General features: G+C 46.9%; 1 protein-coding gene across 1 annotated transcript in view; it reads right to left on the minus strand.

The window, feature by feature from the left end:
- The window catches only part of LOC311515854 (vasoactive intestinal polypeptide receptor 1-like), a 42,286-nt gene that overhangs the window by 8,147 nt on the left and 14,125 nt on the right, over nt 1-20,014 (minus strand). Inside the window, exons 3-9 of the mRNA XM_084619290.1 lie at nt 16,906-17,013; nt 11,075-11,184; nt 7,807-7,904; nt 6,465-6,597; nt 5,459-5,612; nt 4,004-4,064; nt 416-488 (exon numbers count right to left, since the gene is read on the minus strand). Of these exons, the coding sequence (XP_084475416.1) occupies nt 416-488; nt 4,004-4,064; nt 5,459-5,612; nt 6,465-6,597; nt 7,807-7,904; nt 11,075-11,184; nt 16,906-17,013 (737 nt within the window). The remainder of the gene's footprint in view (nt 1-415; nt 489-4,003; nt 4,065-5,458; nt 5,613-6,464; nt 6,598-7,806; nt 7,905-11,074; nt 11,185-16,905; nt 17,014-20,014) is intronic.

Consider the following 20,014-nt stretch of genomic DNA (forward strand, 5'->3'; position numbering starts at 1 on the left):
TTTTCCTGTACTTGCAAATGTGCAATGATCATGCATAGACAATGCAGGAGTGTCCTTATTTAGGCATGTTCCTGGCATTAGACTCTGAGTAATTAGCCTTGTATCACCTGCGTGTGATCTTGCACTATTGCCAGCCTTGGCTGGACACATATAGCTTACATTGGCTGAAACGGCGTTCAATACACATGTCCCAGGGCAACATGCTGCCCTTCATTTGTAATTTTCATGCCTTTCACTGCTGCTTGTCTCTCTTCCACTCACGATATAGCAAGTGTTATGCAACAATTTCCAGCTTCCTAAAATTAAAAACAAATTAAATGCAGTATGCGGCACTGTATGCCTGTCTTACTGAAAAGAGATATGTGCTTAGCTTTCAGTTCTTCAAAGGATTCAACAGATCAAAGGCAAAACTCACTAATACAGATAGCAGTATGGGTCCCTTGATGATCCATAACACTGCTGTATTCTCATCATCATCATCCCAGCATCTGAAACAGGAAACTAAATAATTACCTGGTCTGGTTTGTGCTGAATATTAAACGACTCAAGTCTTGGTACAGAAAAGTGGTTGTCGTTAACTCTTGCCGTTAGCAATTTAAAAGCATCTCCCAAAAGTTCTTCCAGATTTTCACTCCCAAGAAGGTTGCTCTATAGCCTAATTCAAAGAAGGCTTATCCAACTTGAGGCAAAGGCCTTGTCTACACTGGTGGTAGTGTTTAGGGTACATGTGGCTACAGACTGCAGTGAAAAACAGGCTACGTTCACACTGCAGTGTGTAGCTTTATGCAACAGTGAAAGGCTCTGGCAGCGGAGAGGCCATGGGGAAAGACCAGAGCCCTGCTGCCAGAGACTTTCCCTGCTCTCTCCTCCTTGCCAGAACCTTTTCCTGCTCCCAGAGCCTTTCACTACGGGACACCACACTGTAAAAATAGAAGTGTATATGTGGGAAGCACTGCTTGGGGTGTGGAGAGCCATGTAGGGTACATACACTAAGGATCTGGCATGTCTTTTCTCTACCCACTTAAACTGTGCCACTCCATCTACTCTGCTATTTCTATCCGTGCTAGGGGGACATGCCGTGGCTGCACACCGCTGTAAATGTTGACATAGCCAAAGTGAAACAAGGAAGGGGACATTATCCTGATTGCAGGCTGCTCATTAAGACTTTCTCTCCCCTACTGTGTGGAGCTATATTTCAGGGCAAAGAAGAGAGGCTGGATTTAGCTGCAGTAAATCCAAAGCACTCCTCACTTCTTCGCCATGGCTTCCGGGCTGCTCAGCAGAGTCCAGGCACTGAGGTCCTGATGCTTCCACTTTAGAGCTTTTGACTGGAACCCGGCACAGTCTCGGGCAGGTGAGCAGCCACCAAAATGGAGCCTTCATCTAAAAGGTGCAAGTGCGATGGTGTTAACAGCTAGCAGAGTGTGGGCACAGGGATGAAGGTAAATGTATCCAGGTTGGATTTTATGTTCTCCGGCGGTTTAGCTACTGTACAATGAACACAGGAACGGACAGACTGAGTCCGACCCAGTGTCCATCTGGTCCAGCATCCTGTCTCCGGCAGTGGCCAGCAGTAGCTGCATCAGAGGAAGGTGCAAGAAGTTAATGATAGGAAGATCTGAGATAACCGGTCCCCTTGGTCTATGGCGACACTTCTGGCAGCATGTAGAGTGCAAGCACATGAGGTTTCGGGCCCCGCTGCCGGAGCCTTTCCCCGCTGCTCTCCCTGCTGCAGAGGCCTCTTGCTGCAATGGGGAAGGGCCCTGGCAGTGGAGAGGCATCAGGACACTACACTGCCAAAAACAGCTATGGGAGGCATTGCTTGGATGTGAAGAGAGCCTGCGTAGGGTCTATACCCTGGGGGTTCAGGCATGTAGGGTACTCTGTGGTACTCTACTCAGCTAAGCTATCTCTCACCATCTACACATGTGCTGGCTGGGAGTGTGGTGTTTGTACTCTACACCCCACTGTAAGTGTCGACACACACTGTATTAGGTCTTTCCTGATCTCTAATAAGTAGAGATTGGCTTAAGCCCTGATGCATGAGGTTTAATGCCAATCAAGGCATTTCTGTCAGCAATAATGATCATAAATCTGGATATTCGTATTATTCACATAAATGCTCAATCCCTCTTTGAAGCCTGCTAAGTTCTTGGCATCGATGACATACTGTGGCAGTGAGTTCCAGAGTCTAATTACACAGGGTGTAATAAATATTTCCTTGTATTGGTTTTGAAATTGCTACCTTTTAATTTCATTTAGGGTCTTCTTGTTCTTGCGTATGAGACAGGGACAAGAGATGCTCCCAATCCACTTTCTCTAGAGTAGTTGGTATTTTATATACTTTAGGTCCTGTTTTATTAATCTCCTTTGTAAGGTAAAAAATCCCAATCTTTTCAATCTTTCTTCAGAGGGGAGTTTTTCCAGGCCCTTGATCATTCTTATCACCCTTCCCTGAACCCCTTTTATCATCAAACAAAGACTTGTACAGTCTTTCCAGATTTGGTTCTGCCACTGAAATGAAAGGAATTTTTGCACCTGGAATAACTGCAGGATCACAGTAATTTGTCTGCTTGTCTTGCAGTCTTTCCACATGAGGAGATCCAGGGAAAGGAAGGACATTGAATTCACCCTTATACCTTAGAGGCTACATAAGAGGAGCATGTGCCATGAGAAGGTGGAGGACTGACATCCCCCCACCATTTACACAAACTAAAATGATGGGGTATTTTGCCAAAGTGAAACAAGGAAGGGGACATTATCCTGATTGCAGGCTGCTCATTAAGACTCTTTCTCCCCTGCTGTGTGGAGCTATATTTCAGGGCAAAGAAGAGAGGCTGGATTCAGCTGCAGTAAATCCAAAGCACTCCTCACTTCTTCGCCATGGCTTCCGGGCTGCTCAGCAGAGTCCAGGCACTGAGGTCCTGATGCCTCTTGATATATTTGGGTACCATAAATTAACATGAATGGAGCAAGGCAGACTGCAAGGGCCAGGTGAGTGGCAGTGGGCCAGACAGCCTTTCACCTTTAGGTCATTGGTCTGAATCTTTCCCAGGTTAGGAAGGAGTAGAAGTTGTTCCTATCTTGGGGCCTGTGTGAAGTGAATGGGAAGATTAAAGTTCAGCTCCTAGTAACCAAGCATCTGTGATATATTGCCCCCACTCCTGTTCTCAGGTTGAGAGGCTTTGCGGTCAAACCAAGGATTGAATGGAGATGAAAATGGAACAACACTTTCACTCCCAATAATAGTAAACCAGACTTGAAGCCTACTAGCCAGGTGCCATAGGGAAGCTTGCACTGTTTGATACAAGGACTAGGTAGAAAGGACTAGGACAAGGTAGAAAGTTGATGAGATAGAGAAAGTCTGTTCCAGACGGAAGGAGCTTCAAAGTATAAGACTCTTGCCCCAAGAGTGGTGAGATTGTGTGAAAAGACAGAGGAGATGAGTGCCAGAGGTAAGACAGTTCAATACATGGCATAATCATTCAAATGCAAGAGTTCACACACACAGTATTGCCAACCCTAGATGTTCAAAAACTGAGTCAAGTCCCCCCCAATCATGCGATGGCCTTAAAACCCCCACGACTTCTGGAAAAATAATAAGTGTTTGGTTCTTTTTATTTGCCTTCTAGCTGCAGCGTGCACTTGCTTCACATTGTCAAGTTTTTCTGGCAACCATGAAGGATAGACACATATTTTAAAACAAAAGCCAAGGTTCTCCTGCAATATCATGATTGCAGCAGCTGGGGCTTTAAGAAAAATAACTCAAAATCGTGAGACTTTTGATCAAATCCTGAGCTGGCAACACTGTTGCTGCAGTCAGATGTAAATTGGGAGATAGTTCTCAAAACGACTTCCTCATTTGCCTATTTCTGAATTTTAAAGATTAAAAATGCAAATTCTTATGGTTAAAAGCTTTGGTTATCTTTTAAATCTCCCTTCTTGATGAATCACATTTACTGTACCAAATGCAATGCCCAGCCGCACTATGATTCTGGCTCACCCTGTATTCTGTCTGTAGATTCGGGTTAGGATCCAAGCAGACATCACAGCACTGGGAGTTCCTAGAAGAGTCAACGCAGAACACAACATGGCACAAGATCACTTTTTGAATTTAAGTGCAACCCAGGATCTACCCCGCCCCTTCCCTGAGGCCCCACTCCTTTCCCCAAGGCCCCGTGCTCCACTCACTCCATCCCCCCCTCTCCATCGCTTGCTCTCTCCCACCCTCACTCACTTTCACTGGGCTGGGCCAGGGGGTTGGGGTGCGGGAGGGGGTGCAGGCTCTGGGCTAGTGCCGAGGGGTTTAGAGTGTGGGAGGGGGCTCTAGGCTGAGCCTGGGGCAGGAGGTTGGGGTGCAGGAGGGGGTACATGGTGCTGGCTCTGAGAGGGGGCTCAGGGCTGGGGGTTGGGATGTAGAAAGGATGAGGGCTCCTGCCGGGCGGCTCCCATGTGGTGGTGCAGTGGGGCTAAGGCAGGCTCCCTGCCTTCCCTGGCCCCATGTCACTCTGGCAATCAGCCAGCATGCCCCTGCGGCCCCTGGGGGCACGGGGGGGGGGAAATGTGGCTCAGTGTGCTGCCCCTCCCTGTAGGCACCACCCCCACAGCTCCCATTGGCTGCAGTTCCCTGTTCCCGGCCAATGGGCGCTGCAGGGACGGTGCTTGCAGACAGGAGCAGCACACTCAGATCCCTGACCACCCCCAAAGCCTGAAGGGGCATGCTGGCCTCTTCCAGGAGTGGCGTGGGCCCAGGGCTGGGAGGGAGCCTGCCTTAGTCCCGCTGCACTGCCGGACTTTTAGTGGTTGGAGATCGCGATCAACTGTCAGAGGCTCCAGGATTGACCAGTCGATCACAATCTACCACTTCGTGACCAGCGCCTTAGACTCTGGGTGCCCAGTGTTAGACCCCTAATGTGAAATGCTCTCTTTGGTGGAGTCAGTGGCAAAAATCCTACTGATTTCAATGGGCCCTGGATTTCAACTTTTGGGCAAAAATTTCAGAAGTATCCACTAATTTTGGGTGCTTCATGTAACCTGATAGGCAGAGCCCCAGTCACCCCATGTGTGCAGTAGGGACAATTACATTTATCTACCTCCTGGGGGCATTGTGTAGCCTGATGAAAATAATGCAGGTGAAGTTTTTATCTTAGTCCAAAGTATTCTTAAGGCAAAGATCAGACTAGAACGCACGAGTTCCACTTTCCCAGACCTGTATGGCCACATTGCCGAGTGCATTACACTCACACCAGATACTTCATGGGGTGTCTAGAAAGTGACAAAATGTCCACCCGGGACTATTTTAACAAAAATAAATAAAATACTGCAGTTGCATTGAACCTCATGAATTGTCAACACTCATCGAAAATGCATTTCAAGGCAAATGCTTTTCAGAGCTCTAGACATAACTGCAAGTCGGCACATACACAAGCAAAGGGAGAAAACATGAGAGTGTACTAACCCCAGCCAACCAAAATGAACCACCACACGTACTGTTTATCAGAAACAAATGTCAACAGCAGCAGTGTTTGCAAGTACATCCCTTCTACCAGGAGCCAGAAGAAGTTGGCTAAAATGCTGAACTGAAAGAATGCGACTGCAACCTTACATGCAACCTGGAGACACACAGGGAAAGGAGAATATTAGCTGCAGTCTCTGAAGTCAGTCATCTTAAAGGTCCTGGGAAAAGCTGGGAAAATCTGAACCAAGAGAAATATGCACGTACACAGGTTCTGATCGAAAGCCTCTTGAACTCAGTAGATTTATAATTGACATCAACGGGGTTTGGGTTACACCCATAGATTATACAATTCTAGTGAGTGGTGTACAGTTGTCTGAAAGTGAACATTTAGGCCTCCATTGTGGGCCAAAATCCTTACTCATGTAAGCGGATGAAGCTCTGCTGAAGTTGACAGAGTTGTGCTCTCGTACACCACAGTTGAATTTGGCCCTTGGTATTTCTTTCTGTGTCTGATGCGATTTGCTACTTTGGTGTATTGCAGGCCAAGTTGGAATTGCAAGCTATCACTGTAAGAGGGTTTTTTTCGGGGGTGGAGGTGGTTCCTGATCCTGCTTGCAGGCTAGGGATCCTTGTAGGAAAGCATGGGATCTGGGCCTACCAGAATGAGTCTGAAGACAGACAGCCTAAAGCAAAGTGAGGTGAGCTGTGCCTCTCTGTTTTAGGGAGCATCCTGTTTTCTCTTTCTCTGTTTTGGGGATTTTGTGTGTTAATGGTTTAAATTCTATTCAATAAAGTACTGCTACATTGCAACCCTCGAGAAAGATAAAAACATAAATACTCTAATTTGTCTGTGTGTATGCCATAAACATAACAGCACCTAAAGTATGATGATCTCAGACCCATAAAACCAAAATACAGGACAGAATCAGGAAATCTCAGTGTTACCTCTGTAACAAGGATTAACCAGTAAAATCAAACACAGTGACAGAGAAGAAAAGATTGGTACCGTTGACATTAAGCAGTGGTCCATATTTTCATCAGCAAACAAAACAGCATCTTTAATGAAAACAGCAGTGGCTCTGAGGATGAAAGAGACAAACAGGTGCATGTGGATGTAATTCCGTGTACAGTGGAATTTTCTGAAATGAGAAAATAAAAAAGGAAATCATTCCTTAAAGAGAAACTTCAGTTTACCCCATCTAAAAACCAATCAGGAATCCATTCTGTCTTCAGACATCACTCAGCAAGTCAAAACAAGTACAGTAGGGCATGCTTTCCCAGCAAAAGTGCCCCAGCAAAGTCTCAGCCTTGAGCTAGAGAAGCCATTTCTAGAAGCAAGGCAATAGCTTAGCTCATTCTCTTTGTTCCTGGGCCCCTACCACTATTACTATGGAATGTGACAGTTGTGGTGGTGGTTTTAGGCCTATCCACTGGAAAACAGGCTTGGACAATTTGTGATTTGATTCAATGCTCATTGGAGAGACACCCCTTTTGATTCCAGTGGATGTTGGACTGGTCTCTTATTGCATAGGTCACTGTGTTGATGCTAAATAGTAACGATTTCCATTGATTACTACCCAGGGCTGGATTTATACTAGTGGCCTAAAATCAAAAGTTTCTGTCCCAAACTCATCACTTATCATCCAAATTCAGCACAAATAAGATCATCAGAATGGCCATACTGGGTCAGACCAATGGTCCACCTAGCCCAGTATCCTGTTTTCTGACAGTGGCCAATGCCAGATGCTTCAGAGGGAATGAACAGAAAATGGCAATTATCAAAGTTATCCATCCCCTGTTGTCCAGTCCTAGCACCTGGAAGTCAGAGGTTTAGGGACACCCAGAGCATGGGGTTGCATCCTTGACCATCTTGGCAAATAGTCATTGATGGTACTATCCTCCATGAATTTATTTAATTCCTTTTTGAATGTGCAGGTTATTTTCCCTCGATCTCTGTGCATAGCTCCTATAATCTGTAATGGATGGTACAGGCACATCTGAGGGGAGTTTATGGAGAGAACGTCCTTGCTAAGCATGGGGAAAGTAGTTGCCCTATGTGAACTGTGAGGCCATCATGCATGGACACAAGCCATAGTCCCATTAAAAAAAAACCCTCCAGGAGGAATAGTGAGAGGGTACACAGTCAGGTCTTATGTTTTAAAGTCTGCCGGGAAATATCACACCACAAGTGATGGAGAATAGGTTACCGTGGATGGAAATATTGTGTCTGTGATAGAATGCAAAAACTGGAAAATAAAACCAGTTGGAGTTGCAAGTCACAGAGATGAGAATTAGGATGAAGTTGAATGGGGACTTCAAATACCTCAAAGTCCGCTGCAAGCATTTACCTGAAGATGGCAAAGATAACGAGAGCTGTAATGAGTGAAGTCAGAGATGTCGCATAGCCAGCGGTGTAGACATGCCAAAATGCAGAATAATATGATTTCTATGAGAGGAAGAAAAGACAAAAATATAGATGGATGTGCAGCATTCATCCCAGTGTGCCCATTTGACTAAGGCATGACTAAGGCACCTCAGCCACAGAATATAAATTATACTTTACAATCTCCAACGTGCTTTATAGTGGAGAGGGGCTCTAGACTGGGACTTGGGAGACTTGAGTTCTAGTGTTGGCTCTGCAACTGATCTTCTGCGTGACCTTGGGCAAGGCATTGGCCCTCCCTGTGCCTCAGTTTCCCCATCTGAAAAATGCAGATAATGGTTTGGGCTTGTTGAAAACTTTCCTTTGAAATGGGTTTTCAGCAGAAAACTGGGTTTTTGATTAAACACATTTTCTTGTGAAGTGTCTATTTTACCAGGAACATTTTGATTTTTTTTCCATTCCACACCCAAAAAAGCTTTCAACCAATACCAGAAAAATTTCAGATTTTGGCTGAAAATTCTCAGTGTTTTGACAAAAAGTCAAATTTTTCTGCAGAACACTCCCCGTATTTTCTGACCACCTCTAACAGTGACTCATACCCCTCCCCCCCGTGCAAAGGACTTTGATGTGTATAAATGTGCTAAATGAGCCCAATCCAAAGCCCCCTGAAGCTACTGGAAAGACTCAATTCACTCTAATAGCTAAGTATTGTTAAGATGTGTCTTGGTTTTACAAACCCTTCCGGTTCAGGTTTTATATCTGCGACACAAAACCAGGGGTGTCTGGCAGCTGGGCTTCATTTATTTGAAGCACCAATGTTTGGGAGCATTTGGATAAACATGCCTAGCTGTGGCCTATCCCAAATCCTCAGTGAAGGTTTGATGGTTCAAGGTGCTGAGCTTTGCCAACTCTCATTGAAGCTGCTGGGAGGTGTAGTCACTCAGCATGTCACAAGTGTTCAGCACCTTGCAAATTCTGTGACTAATTGTTTCAGGACCAGATGCAAGGCCCATCAGAACTAATGGGTGTCTAATGTACTTGAATGGGCTATGGATCACGCCTCTAGTGAGTAGGTACAGCTAAGCAAAAAGTAACAGATGAGGAAACTGAAACATTTGGGAGGGATAGTTCAGTGGTTTGAGCATTGGCCTGCTAAACCCAGGGTTGTGAGTTCAATCCTTGAGGGGGCCATTGAGGGATCTGGGGCAAAAATTAGGGATTGGTCCTGCTTTGAGCACGGGGTTGGACTAGATGATCTTTTGAGGTCCCTTCCAACACAGATATTCTATGATTCTCTATGATTATGGAGCAAAGAGACTGACCCAACATCACACGGTGTGTTAATGGAGTTATTTCCTGAGCTCTGACACAGAGTCCTTAATTCCTAGTTTCAAACTCAACCTAATAAGGGTATTTCTATACTGCAATCAGAGGTGTGACTGCAACATGCATCGACATACCTGAGCTAGCTTTGCTCCAGCTAGCTTGAATATCAATAGCAGTGAAGCCGTGGCTGCACGGACTAGCCACTCAAGAATATAACCAGGGTCCTGGGTGGACTTGTACAGCCCGTGCTGTCCTAGCTTCACTGCTATTGTTATTCAAGCTAGCTAGATCAGCGCTAGCTCCGATTGGTCTCAATGTGCTGCAGCCATACCTCTGATTGCAGTGCAGAGGGCCCTAAGTGACATTGCCTCTCTGATATTACCCTTTAACACTGCTAAGTTCATTTTGACATAGAATCATAGAATATCAGGGTTGGAAGGGACCACAGGAGGTCATCTAGTCCAACCCCCTGCTCAAAGCAGGACCAATCCCCAATTTTTGCCCCAGATCCCTAAATGGCCCCCTCAAGGATTGAACTCACAACCCTGGGTTTAGCAGGCCAATGCTCAAACCACTGTGTCGCATAGTGATGTATCCTGAGAAAAACAGGAAGCATCATCGAGCTTTGCCTCTGCAAATTGTTTTCAGTTTCACTACAGGGCCACCTGATTATTCCAAATCATAAGGAACCAAAATCCTTAGCTTGTTGCTGGTCAGTCAAATTTCCTCAGGGCCGATGCAAGTGCCGCATTGTCCTAACCCTAACCTTGTTTATCAAAAGGCTTAGAAGCTGCCAGCAACTCCAGGCTGAGACAGTCATTTATCAATTTTAAATTCAGAAACGTTGGCAGGAAACCTGCTCATTGAAGAATCATCCTGGCATTTGGTGAAATCACTGTAACATTTTCTATGCAACATGCTACACAAAGGTGGAAAGCAGGAGACTTGTTCAACTGTGCAGGCGGGTGGGTCAAAGGCTCTTTCCTCTTCTGGGGTAGCTGATAGAAGCACGGTAAGCAGCAGAGTCCAAACAGGTGAGGGTGAAAAGGGTACTCAGGTTCTGAGTATGCAGAGAAAACACTACCCACTAGCTCTCCCACAGTGTGTTTTATACACAGTCCCTGGTATTTATCTGACCCCCTCCCCAGTTACCACAGGAGCTGAGTACTTCATCATCTTTGATGGATTTAACCTCACAACACCACGTGAGGTAGGGCAGTGCTGTTGAGTCCCTGTTTTACAGATGGGGAACTGAGACACAGAGAGGACAAGCTACTTGCTCAAAGCCACATGGGCAGAGTAATGACTTGAGCCTAGGTCTCCCGTGTACCCTAACCATTGGACCATCCTTTCTATCTTCAGAGAAGGCTGATGAACACAAGTCTCTGGAACCCTAATTTAAAAGGAACCGTGAAGACGACTCTTCCCCTTTCACTGTATGCAATGTTCCCCATAGAAGCAAAGGGTTAGGCAGCAGGCTATCTTCTCCACCCAGATAGATACCGGACACAGCAGGACAGACTCTTCTATGCCAAGATCCATTCAGTGCAGGATGAGGGGGCCATAACTGGCTCCCCAATTCTCCACCTTGCATTGTGTCAGATCCAGCCCTGATGTCATTTAGTCCAAGAGGCCATATGACAGCTGAGAACCACAGGAGTGCAATCCCCCGCTAGCTCTAGTTCCTTCCTTGTCCCCGATACCCCCACCTATGCTGGGGTTGGGTTGGGGTGGTGGAGGGGCCAGCTCCACTGGCCTTGTGGAGTACCCAGGGAAGTCTCAGCTGGACAGTACAGTCAATCAAAGGAGAGAATCTGGCTTATGTATATTCAGCATTCCTCAGGGTGTTTTCATGGGGGCAGTTCTGGGTTTGCTCCTCCTAGGTGCATCTCCAACCCAATACTGACCTGATCTTCAGGGCCTTTACTGGAACCTTCATCGAATCCGCAGGCAATGGAGTACGGTGGGTACGGTTCTGACCAAGATGCTTCTTGCGTACAGTTTCTTTGCAGAAAACCTGAAAACAGTGAAACACATCAGCAAATGACCCATATGGTTTAGCAGTGACAAGAAACAGCTTATTCTTAGTGCCCAAATCCTCAGACCTATTTTCTTACTTATTGATACTTCTGGATGTGCTAACTGCTTTTAGCAAGTTTGGCTATACAGAATGAAAGCTACTTTAGCTATCTACCTTGTGAAATGCTTAGACAAATATTCAAATGAACACAGTGGTGAGCTGGAGCCAGTTTGCACCAGTTCGCTGGAACCGGTTGTTAAATTTAGAAGCCCTTTTAGAACCGGTTGTCTGTGGGTGCTCCAGGGCTGGAGCACCCAAGGGGAAAATTCGACCGGCAGCTCCCCGCCCTGCCCCCGGACCCAGCTCACCTCTGCTCCAACCTGCTCTGCTTCTCTGCCCCCCCGGGGTCCCGCGAATCAGCTGTTCGCACGGGAAGCTGGGGGTGGGGGGGCTGAGAAGCAAGCGGCAGCTTTGCGCTCAGGCCCAAGGAGGTGGAGCGGAGGTGAGCTGGGGCGGGGGGGGGCCTCCCTGGGCCTGAGCGCGAAGCCGCCGCTTGCTTCTCAGCCCCCCACCAACCTCCCCGGCTTCCCGCCAAACAGCTGATTCGCGGGAACCCGGGACGGGGGGCGGAGAAGCAGAGCGGGGTGGTGCGTTCAGGGGAGGAGGCAGAGCAAAGCAGAGGTGAGCTGGGGCCGGTCGCGGGGTGGGGAGCTGCCGGTGGGTGCTCTGCACCCACCAAATTTTTCCCGTGGGGTCTCCAGCCCCGGAGCACCCACGGAGTTGGAGCCTAAGGCGCCACTTTTGATGTGATCAGTGGGGGGAGCAGCCGCTCCCCCTGCTCCCCCTCTAGCTTCACTCCCCCGTCCCTAGGAGTCAGAGGGACCTGCCCGATGCTTCCTGGGAGCCGCCCCAGGTAAGTACCCCCCGGACTCCCCACCTCGCCTCCCGGCAGGTCCCTCTGGCTCTTAGGGGCAAGACGGGGTGGGCACCCACTACAATGGCCCATGAGACCCTCCTGCCCGGTTCTGGGGACAGTCAGGGGACAGGGGAAGTGGGTGGATGGGGCATGGGTCTGGGGGGGGCATCAAGGGACGCAGGGGGTTGGATGGGGCAGGAGTCCAGGGGGGCGGGGGTGGGCCACGACCCCCTCGTGGGTTGAGGAGGGAACCGGTTGTTAAGATTTTGGCAGCTCATCACTGAATGAACGGGGAAGTAACAAAGCAGCTTCCAGGTTTATATAGGAATTACATACTATGAGCTCAATTTGTATACAGAGGCACCTAAGTCATGCATCCAAAGCATGCCTTTAAGAACCAGTTTGGTTCTTGAGACATATGACTACTCAGTTGATTAGACACACAAGGTGGGACCAACACGGCAACAGCACTGCATACCCACTTGATAGCATTAATAACAATACTCTGCATGTTTGTAATATCTTTTACCCAAGGATCCCAAAGCACATATAATTTCCAATCACTTCCAAGCCAGAAAGACTTAAGCCTCTCAGCACTTCAGGAAGGTAGGGTAGTGTTATTATCCGCATTTTATAGATGAAGAAATGAAGGCTATGTCTACACTGCCCCGGGTGTGAATAACTGGGTGCACCAAAGCGCTACACTATAAATCCTCCATATGGATGTTGTGGGCACTAACTAAAAGGTTCCTAGTTCATGTTTAATGTAGTTCAGTTTGAAGGGGACTATTTTTTAGCAGATTTCAGAGTGGTAGCTGTGTTAGTCTGTATCAGCAAAAAGAAGGAGCAGTACTTTTGGCACCGAAAAGACTAAATTTGTTAGTCTGTAAGGTGCCACAAGTACTCCTCGTTCTTTATGTTAGCAGAGTCCTCAGTAACTTGCCCAAGGTCACGGAGGATCTGCAGCAAAATCGGGAATAGAAACCAGGAATCCTGACTCAAAGGACCCCATCGCAAGACCATCCTTCCTCTCAATTACGGTAGGATAGAAAAAGTTGTCTGGGCTCTGACATTTGGCTCCCATCCTTCCAGTGATACAAATGATGCCACTATTTTAGCAAGATACTCCCCACTGACTGTCACAGCGTTTGGCTTTTGTTTTGAAATGGTGAGAGGGAATGGTGGACGTGCACAAGTCCATGGGGCCGGACGAGTTGCATCCGAGAGTGCTGAAGGAATTGGCGGCTGTGATTGCAGAGCCACTGGCCATTATCTTTGAAAACTCGTGGCGAACCGGGGAAGTCCCGGATGACTGGAAAAAGGCTAATGTAGTGCCAATCTTTAAAAAAGGGAAGAAGGAAGATCCTGGGAACTACAGGCCAGTCAGCCTCACCTCAGTCCCTGGAAAAATCATGGAGCAGGTCCTCAAAGAATCAATCCTGAAGCACTTGCATGAGAGGAAAGTGATCAGGAACAGCCAGCATGGATTCACCAAGGGAAGGTCATGCCTGACTAATCTAATCGCCTTTTATGATGAGATTACTGGTTCTGTGGATGAAGGGAAAGCAGTGGATGTATTGTTTCTTGACTTTAGCAAAGCTTTCGACACGGTCTCCCATAGTATTCTTGTCAGCAAGTTAAGGAAGTATGGGCTGGATGAATGCACTATAAGGTGGGTAGAAAGCTGGCTAAATTGTCGGGCTCAACGGGTAGTGATCAATGGCTCCATGTCTAGTTGGCAGCCGGTATCAAGTGGAGTGCCCCAAGGGTCGGTCCTGGGGCCGGTTTTATTCAATATCTTCATAAATGATCTGGAGGATGGTGTGGATTGCACTCTCAGCAAATTTGCGGATGATACTAAACTGGGAGGAGTGGTAGATACGCTGGAGGGGAGGGATAGGATACAGAAGGACCTAGACCAATTGGAAGATTGGGCCAAAAGGAATCTGATGAGGTTCAATAAGGATAAGTGCAGGGTCCTGCACTTAGGACGGAAGAACCCAATGCACAGCTACAGACTAGGGACCGAATGGCTAGGCAGCAGTTCTGCAGAAAAGGACCAAGGGGTGACAGTGGACGAGAAGCTGGATATGAGTCAGCAGTGTGCCCTTGTTGCCAAGAAGGCCAATGGCATTTTGGGATGTATAAGTAGGGGCATAGCGAGCAGATCGAGGGACGTGATCGTTCCCCTCTATTCGACATTGGTGAGGCCTCATCTGGAGTACTGTGTCCAGTTTTGGGCCCCACACTTCAAGAAGGATGTGGATAAATTGGAGAGAGTCCAGCGAAGAGCAACAAAAATGATTAGGGGACTGGAACACATGAGTTATGAGGAGAGGCTGAGGGAGCTGGGATTGTTTAGCCTGCAGAAGAGAAGAATGAGGGGGGATTTGAGAGCTGCTTTCAACTACCTGAAAGGGGGTTCCAAAGAGGATGGCTCTAGACTGTTCTCAATGGTAGCAGATGACAGAACGAGGAGTAATGGTCTCAAGTTGCAGTGGGGGAGGTTTAGATTGGATATTAGGAAAAACTTTTTCACTAAGAGGGTGGTGAAACACTGGAATGCGTTACCTAGGGAGGTGGTAGAATCTCCTTCCTTAGAGGTTTTTAAGGTCAGGCTTGACAAAGCCCTGGCTGGGATGATTTAACTGGGAATTGGTCCTGCTTTGAGCAGGGGGTTGGACTAGATGACCTTCTGGGGTCCCTTCCAACCCTGATATTCTATGATTCTATGATTCTATGATTACTGCTAGAGCTGGCCAATCTTTTTTCAATGGATGTTTCGCTGTTGAAAAATGCCATTTCATCCACGTGGGTACTTACTGCAGGAATTTGTCAATGTTGATGAAATTTCTTTTAAGGGGGAAAAAAAACACCAAAAAGAAGCATTTCAGTCTTATTGGAATGGGCCATATCAATTTTTTGTTGCAAAATGACTTTTCATTTGGAATTTTTGATTTTAAATTATTAATGATAACAGCAAATATAAAAAGTCAAAATGTGAATGAAACAGTTCACTTGTATCAAAATGGAACATTTGAAATGACCCGAAACTATTTCACCCTCTCCCCCGCCCATAAATTTAGTTTTGTGAGAAATTTCAAAAATTCTTTTTTTGTTCCAATTTGGAACAAAATTTAAATTTGAAAGGTCAGAATTTCCCATAGAACACAAATTCTTAGTTTCTACCAGCTCTAATTATAACTTTATCAACTTTCAGACTGCATCCACTGGCTACGGGATTCTTTCAAAATAGACTATTCCTTTAAGTACGGGTGCTCAGGGCTTTTTATTTTCCACACCAAATTCAAACACACCTTTTTCAAATGCAATTCTAATCTATAGCGTATTCATGCTGGGAAGTGCTTCTGTTTTCCAAATTTTGGGCTGCTAAAATGGGCAAAATTAGAAAGAGTTTTATTTTTTCTAAGCTACTATCCATAAGGGCTAAATATGTCCTTTGTATTTGTGCATCTAGTTTCTACTACTTTCAATACCACTGCAAAGACCAGTGCATTCCCTAGATGATTGCAAAAATCACTCTTTACTGACTTCATTCCATCTCTTGGCAAATGGCTGTGATCAGACCAGATTAGAATGGGCAAAGGGATTTTGAAGGCATAGCTGTCCAAGTGGAGGTATTCATGTACTGAAAGATCAATGGTTCATCCAGTCCATTATCTGGTCGTGGACACTGCTGCATGTAGGATACGTTAGAGCAGTGCTACTCAAAGTGGTGGTCCGCAGACTGGTGCCGGTCCGCGAGCCATCGGTTGCCGGTCTCCGCGCACATTGGAAAAAAAGTTTGCCGGCCCCTGACATCAGTCAGCTTGAGAAGCACTGCATTAGAAAAACCCGCTCCAAAAATGTGCCTAATGAATGTATTTCAGACTTTATGAAATGCTTTTAAATTGCTATATGCAGTCATCTCACTTATACTTTCTTTATCACCTGTGTGGCAAATTGCCGGTACCATTATGATGGGTCCCACACTTCCTCTTCTTTGCGGGGGGGTGTTAAGGGCATAGTTTTCTGCCCCTGAACTAGGGAATTTACTGTCCCACTAGTAACCCAGAGAAGGGTAGTGGAGAGGGAGGGACCCGGGCCAGCCTCTCCTCTACTTCAACTCCTCCAAACTGCTCTCTGCTCCAACTCCTTCCCCTGGCTGATTGAAGCAGGGGGTTTTATCAGGTAACTAGCGTCAGGTGCTCTAATTGGCTTCAGGTGCTCTTAATTAATCTATAGAAACCTTTCTTCCCTCTACAGGGAATAAGGCTTCTTCTCATCCTGGGACTGACATATCTCTCCTATATCCCTGAAAAAGAATTCTTCCTGACACCAGTAATCTCAAGCCCTGATAGTAGTGGCAGATTACTGCATATGCCAATGGGGCCCAGGCCCAGGGGCCCGAGCCAATTTGGGGCCCCCAGAAAAATCTCCCTCCATCGCAGCCCCAGAGCAAAGCTTCTCCAGTCTCGGTGCCACAGTGGGTGGGGAGGGGCATGGAAAGGAGTGATTGGGGGCGGGGCTGTAGGGGAAGGGGCGGAATGGGGGTGGGGCCATGGGCAGAATGGGGAAGGGTCTGCAGGGGAAGGGTGGAACAGAGGGGGACCATGGGTGGAACAAGGTGGGGTCGCAGGCAGAAGTGGGGGGCAGGGCCACAGTTCTGGTGCCGGGTCCCCCTCCCTTGCTCCAGCCCAGGGCCCTAGATCTTGCATGAATGTTGATTGTCTTAGTATCTCAGTCATTATGCATATTTTTAAATGGCTAGGAATGTTAATAATAGGAAAAAGCATTCTTGCCGTGTACGTTGGTGATTTCTTCAAAGAATCTGGGACATGCAACTTTTACCACTTCTCCAAAAGTGGCTTTGGGCCAGCAACTCAGTCCATCCCAATCCCCTGGGCATCCTGGAAAGAAAGAGAGTCTGAAATTAAAGAGACACCTGCAGAATGAGGCATTTTAAAAGTCTTGCAATCGCTTACGGAAAGATTGCCTGTGTCTTTATCAGTGGACCAAGTGTGAGACTCAGCTGCAGTTCTTACTTAGCCCAGATTCACAATTACATGGTGTGATGCTGGCAGACCAGGTGCCAGCTCTTGCCAAGGCTTTAGGAGTGTGTTAGTAACTGGTTAAGATGGGTATTGGGCTTATAACAATGTCTTTAGTGTTCAGACTTTATGAAATGCTTGTAAATTGCTATATGCATTCATCTCACTTATACTTTCTTTATCACCTGTGTGGCAAATTGCCGGTACCATTATGATGGGTCCCACACTTCCTCTTCTTTGCGGGGGGGGGGGTGTTAAGGGCATAGTTTTCTGCCCCTGAACTAGGGAATTTACTGTCCCACTAGTAACCCAGAGAAGGGTAGTGGAGAGGGAGGGACCCGGGCCAGCCCTCTACTCCGGGTCCCAGCCCAGGGGCCCTAGGGATAGTAGTAAACCACTTGAACTAGTGCTTCCTTCCCCTGGGCTACTTCCCTCTCCTGCTCTTCAGCTTGTGGGGCTTCCTGCCTTCCCTCTCTGCACAAGCTGGGTGTCTCGTTACCTAGGGTCTTGGTCTTCTAGCGAGCTCCGGCACTTCTCCAAACTCTCCTCTACTTCAACTCCTCCAAACTGCTCTCTGCTCCAACTCCAAACCACTCTACTCCAACTCCTTCCCCTGTCTGATTGAAGCAGGGGGGGTTATCAGGTAACTAGCGTCAGGTGCTCTAATTGGCTTCAGGTGCTCTTAATTAATCTATAGAATCCTTTCTTCCCTCTACAGGGAATAAGGCTTCTTCTCATCCTGGGACTGACATATCTCTCCTATATCACTCGCGGGCTGCCTTCTGGCCATGCTGTATCACACCTACTATAAGGAAATATTTACATTTTTGCCTGTAACTGAAAAAAATGTTTGCTCTGAAACTGTGAACCCAGTCAGAAGGAACCATCTCCTGCACAACAAGAAGGCCTATCAAAACTAAATGGGCCATTGTGGGACATCACAATACAAAGACTTTGTTAATTACCCTCTTACACCCATGAAGAGACTATGTGCAAAAGGGCTCATCCCATCAGCTTACATTTTGGAAGAAGGAAATAAAAATCTCTGACAAGAATTTTTTTTCATTTCTTTTGCTGTCTGGCCTCTCCCGTGAGAGCTACTAAAGAGAAGCATAGATTAAACTAGGTTAGCCGTAAAAGAAATTTGGAGCTGACAGATTCCTGCAACTCTGTCACCTTGTAAAACCATAGAGTGTATCTCAGTTGTGAATATATGCTTGCCTGCTTTAACATGGTAATAGCTCGTTTATTTTCTTAGTTAATAAATCCTTAGATAGTTTACCATAGAATTGGCTACAAATATTGTCTTTGGTGGGAGATCTAAGGTACAAATTGATCTGGGGTAAGTGACTGGTCCTTTGGGACTGGGAGTAACTAGAATATTTTGTGATCTTTGGTGTATACCAACCATCTATCACTAAGTCCAGCTTGCCTGGGTGGCAAAATAGACTAGATTGCTTAAGGGGACTGTCTGTGACTCCATGGTAAGGCTATATTAGTGCTTTAGGAGTTCACACTTGCTACTGGTGAAATCTAATTCTAGAACACACAACCAATTCGGGATCTCTGTCCTGCTTTTTAACAGTCTGCTGTAAGTTTGGCACTTACAGTCATGAGCCACTCTAGGCAGCATGACACATGGTTGTGCTAAATCCCATTCAGTTCCACAAATTTAGTAGGACGTTGTTTTTCTATTTTACAGTCATGGACACAGTATCTCACATACATTTTTCATCTCATCTGTATCTTTTCTTTTCTTGAGAAAATGGACATAAGAGCAGGGGTGAAAGTAAAACACAGATCTTACCAGTACGGGGCCCACTCTGCCCTCCCCCGGCAGGGGCAGGGCCTCGGGTGGAAGGGGCGGGGCCAGGGGTGAAAGTAAGTTACATTTCTTACCGGTGCAGTCCAAACGCAAGCAACCCACCTCTCCTACATACTTCATGGATCCCTCCCATTGCATGACTTAGATATAGAAAATAAAGCTACTCCTACTCCTACCAGTAACTGTCTGTAATAAAACTTTAATATTGGAATAAGCCTGAAAAAGTGAAAACTCACTGTCACATTTTTCTCCTTGTCCTCCCTCCTCCTTCAGCCAGGCTGCCGACGTGGCTAGGCTCCGTGCTTCCCCTCCCCTAACCTGGCACTCAGCAGGGGCTGCAGTGGCTCCCCTCTATCTTGCAGCCGGGAGAAGGGGGACTGGCTGAGGGAGAAGCCTGCCCAGGACACATGCTGCCTGCTTAGGAACAGTTTAAACTCAGCTGTTCACTCTGCGGTTCAGCCCGTGGGCTAAGGGGCCATTTCTGACATCCTTGTTAATTTCACTCACCGTTGTTGGGGTGTTAGATTTGAACTTGGAAATGGTTCCTCATTTTGATTGTATTTGTTGTGTATTATACTATTGGAGATTGCTTCATCCAGGGGGCAGAAAATAACTGCCCCTGCCTTGGTCGCCCCCCCCCCCCAAAACAACTCTGAGTGAAATTAACAAGGATGCCAGAATTGGCCCCTAATCCCACGGTCTGAACCGCGGAGGGAACACCTGAGTTTTAAACTGTTCTTATGCAGGTGGCAGTTGTCCTGGGCAGGCGTCTCCCTCAGCCAGTCCCCCTGCAAGCTAGAAGGGAGTCGCTGCAGCTGCTAATGAGTGCCAGGGGGGGAAAGCGCGGTGCCTACCTGCCTTCCGCAGCCTGGCTGGAGAAGGAGAGGGAGAGAAACAACAAACAAATGTGACAGTGAGTTGTCCCTTTCCAAGCTTTTATTAGCTCTGAGTTTAAACTGTTTGTTATGCAGCCAAAAGAGGGGAAAGTAAGCCAGTACTCAATGCTCCACTCATTTGCTGGTACGCTGCTGCACC

This window comes from Lepidochelys olivacea (assembly GCF_965140295.1).
Source record: "Lepidochelys olivacea isolate rLepOli2 genome assembly, chromosome: 2".
NCBI classification, from domain to species: Eukaryota; Metazoa; Chordata; order Testudines; family Cheloniidae; genus Lepidochelys; species Lepidochelys olivacea.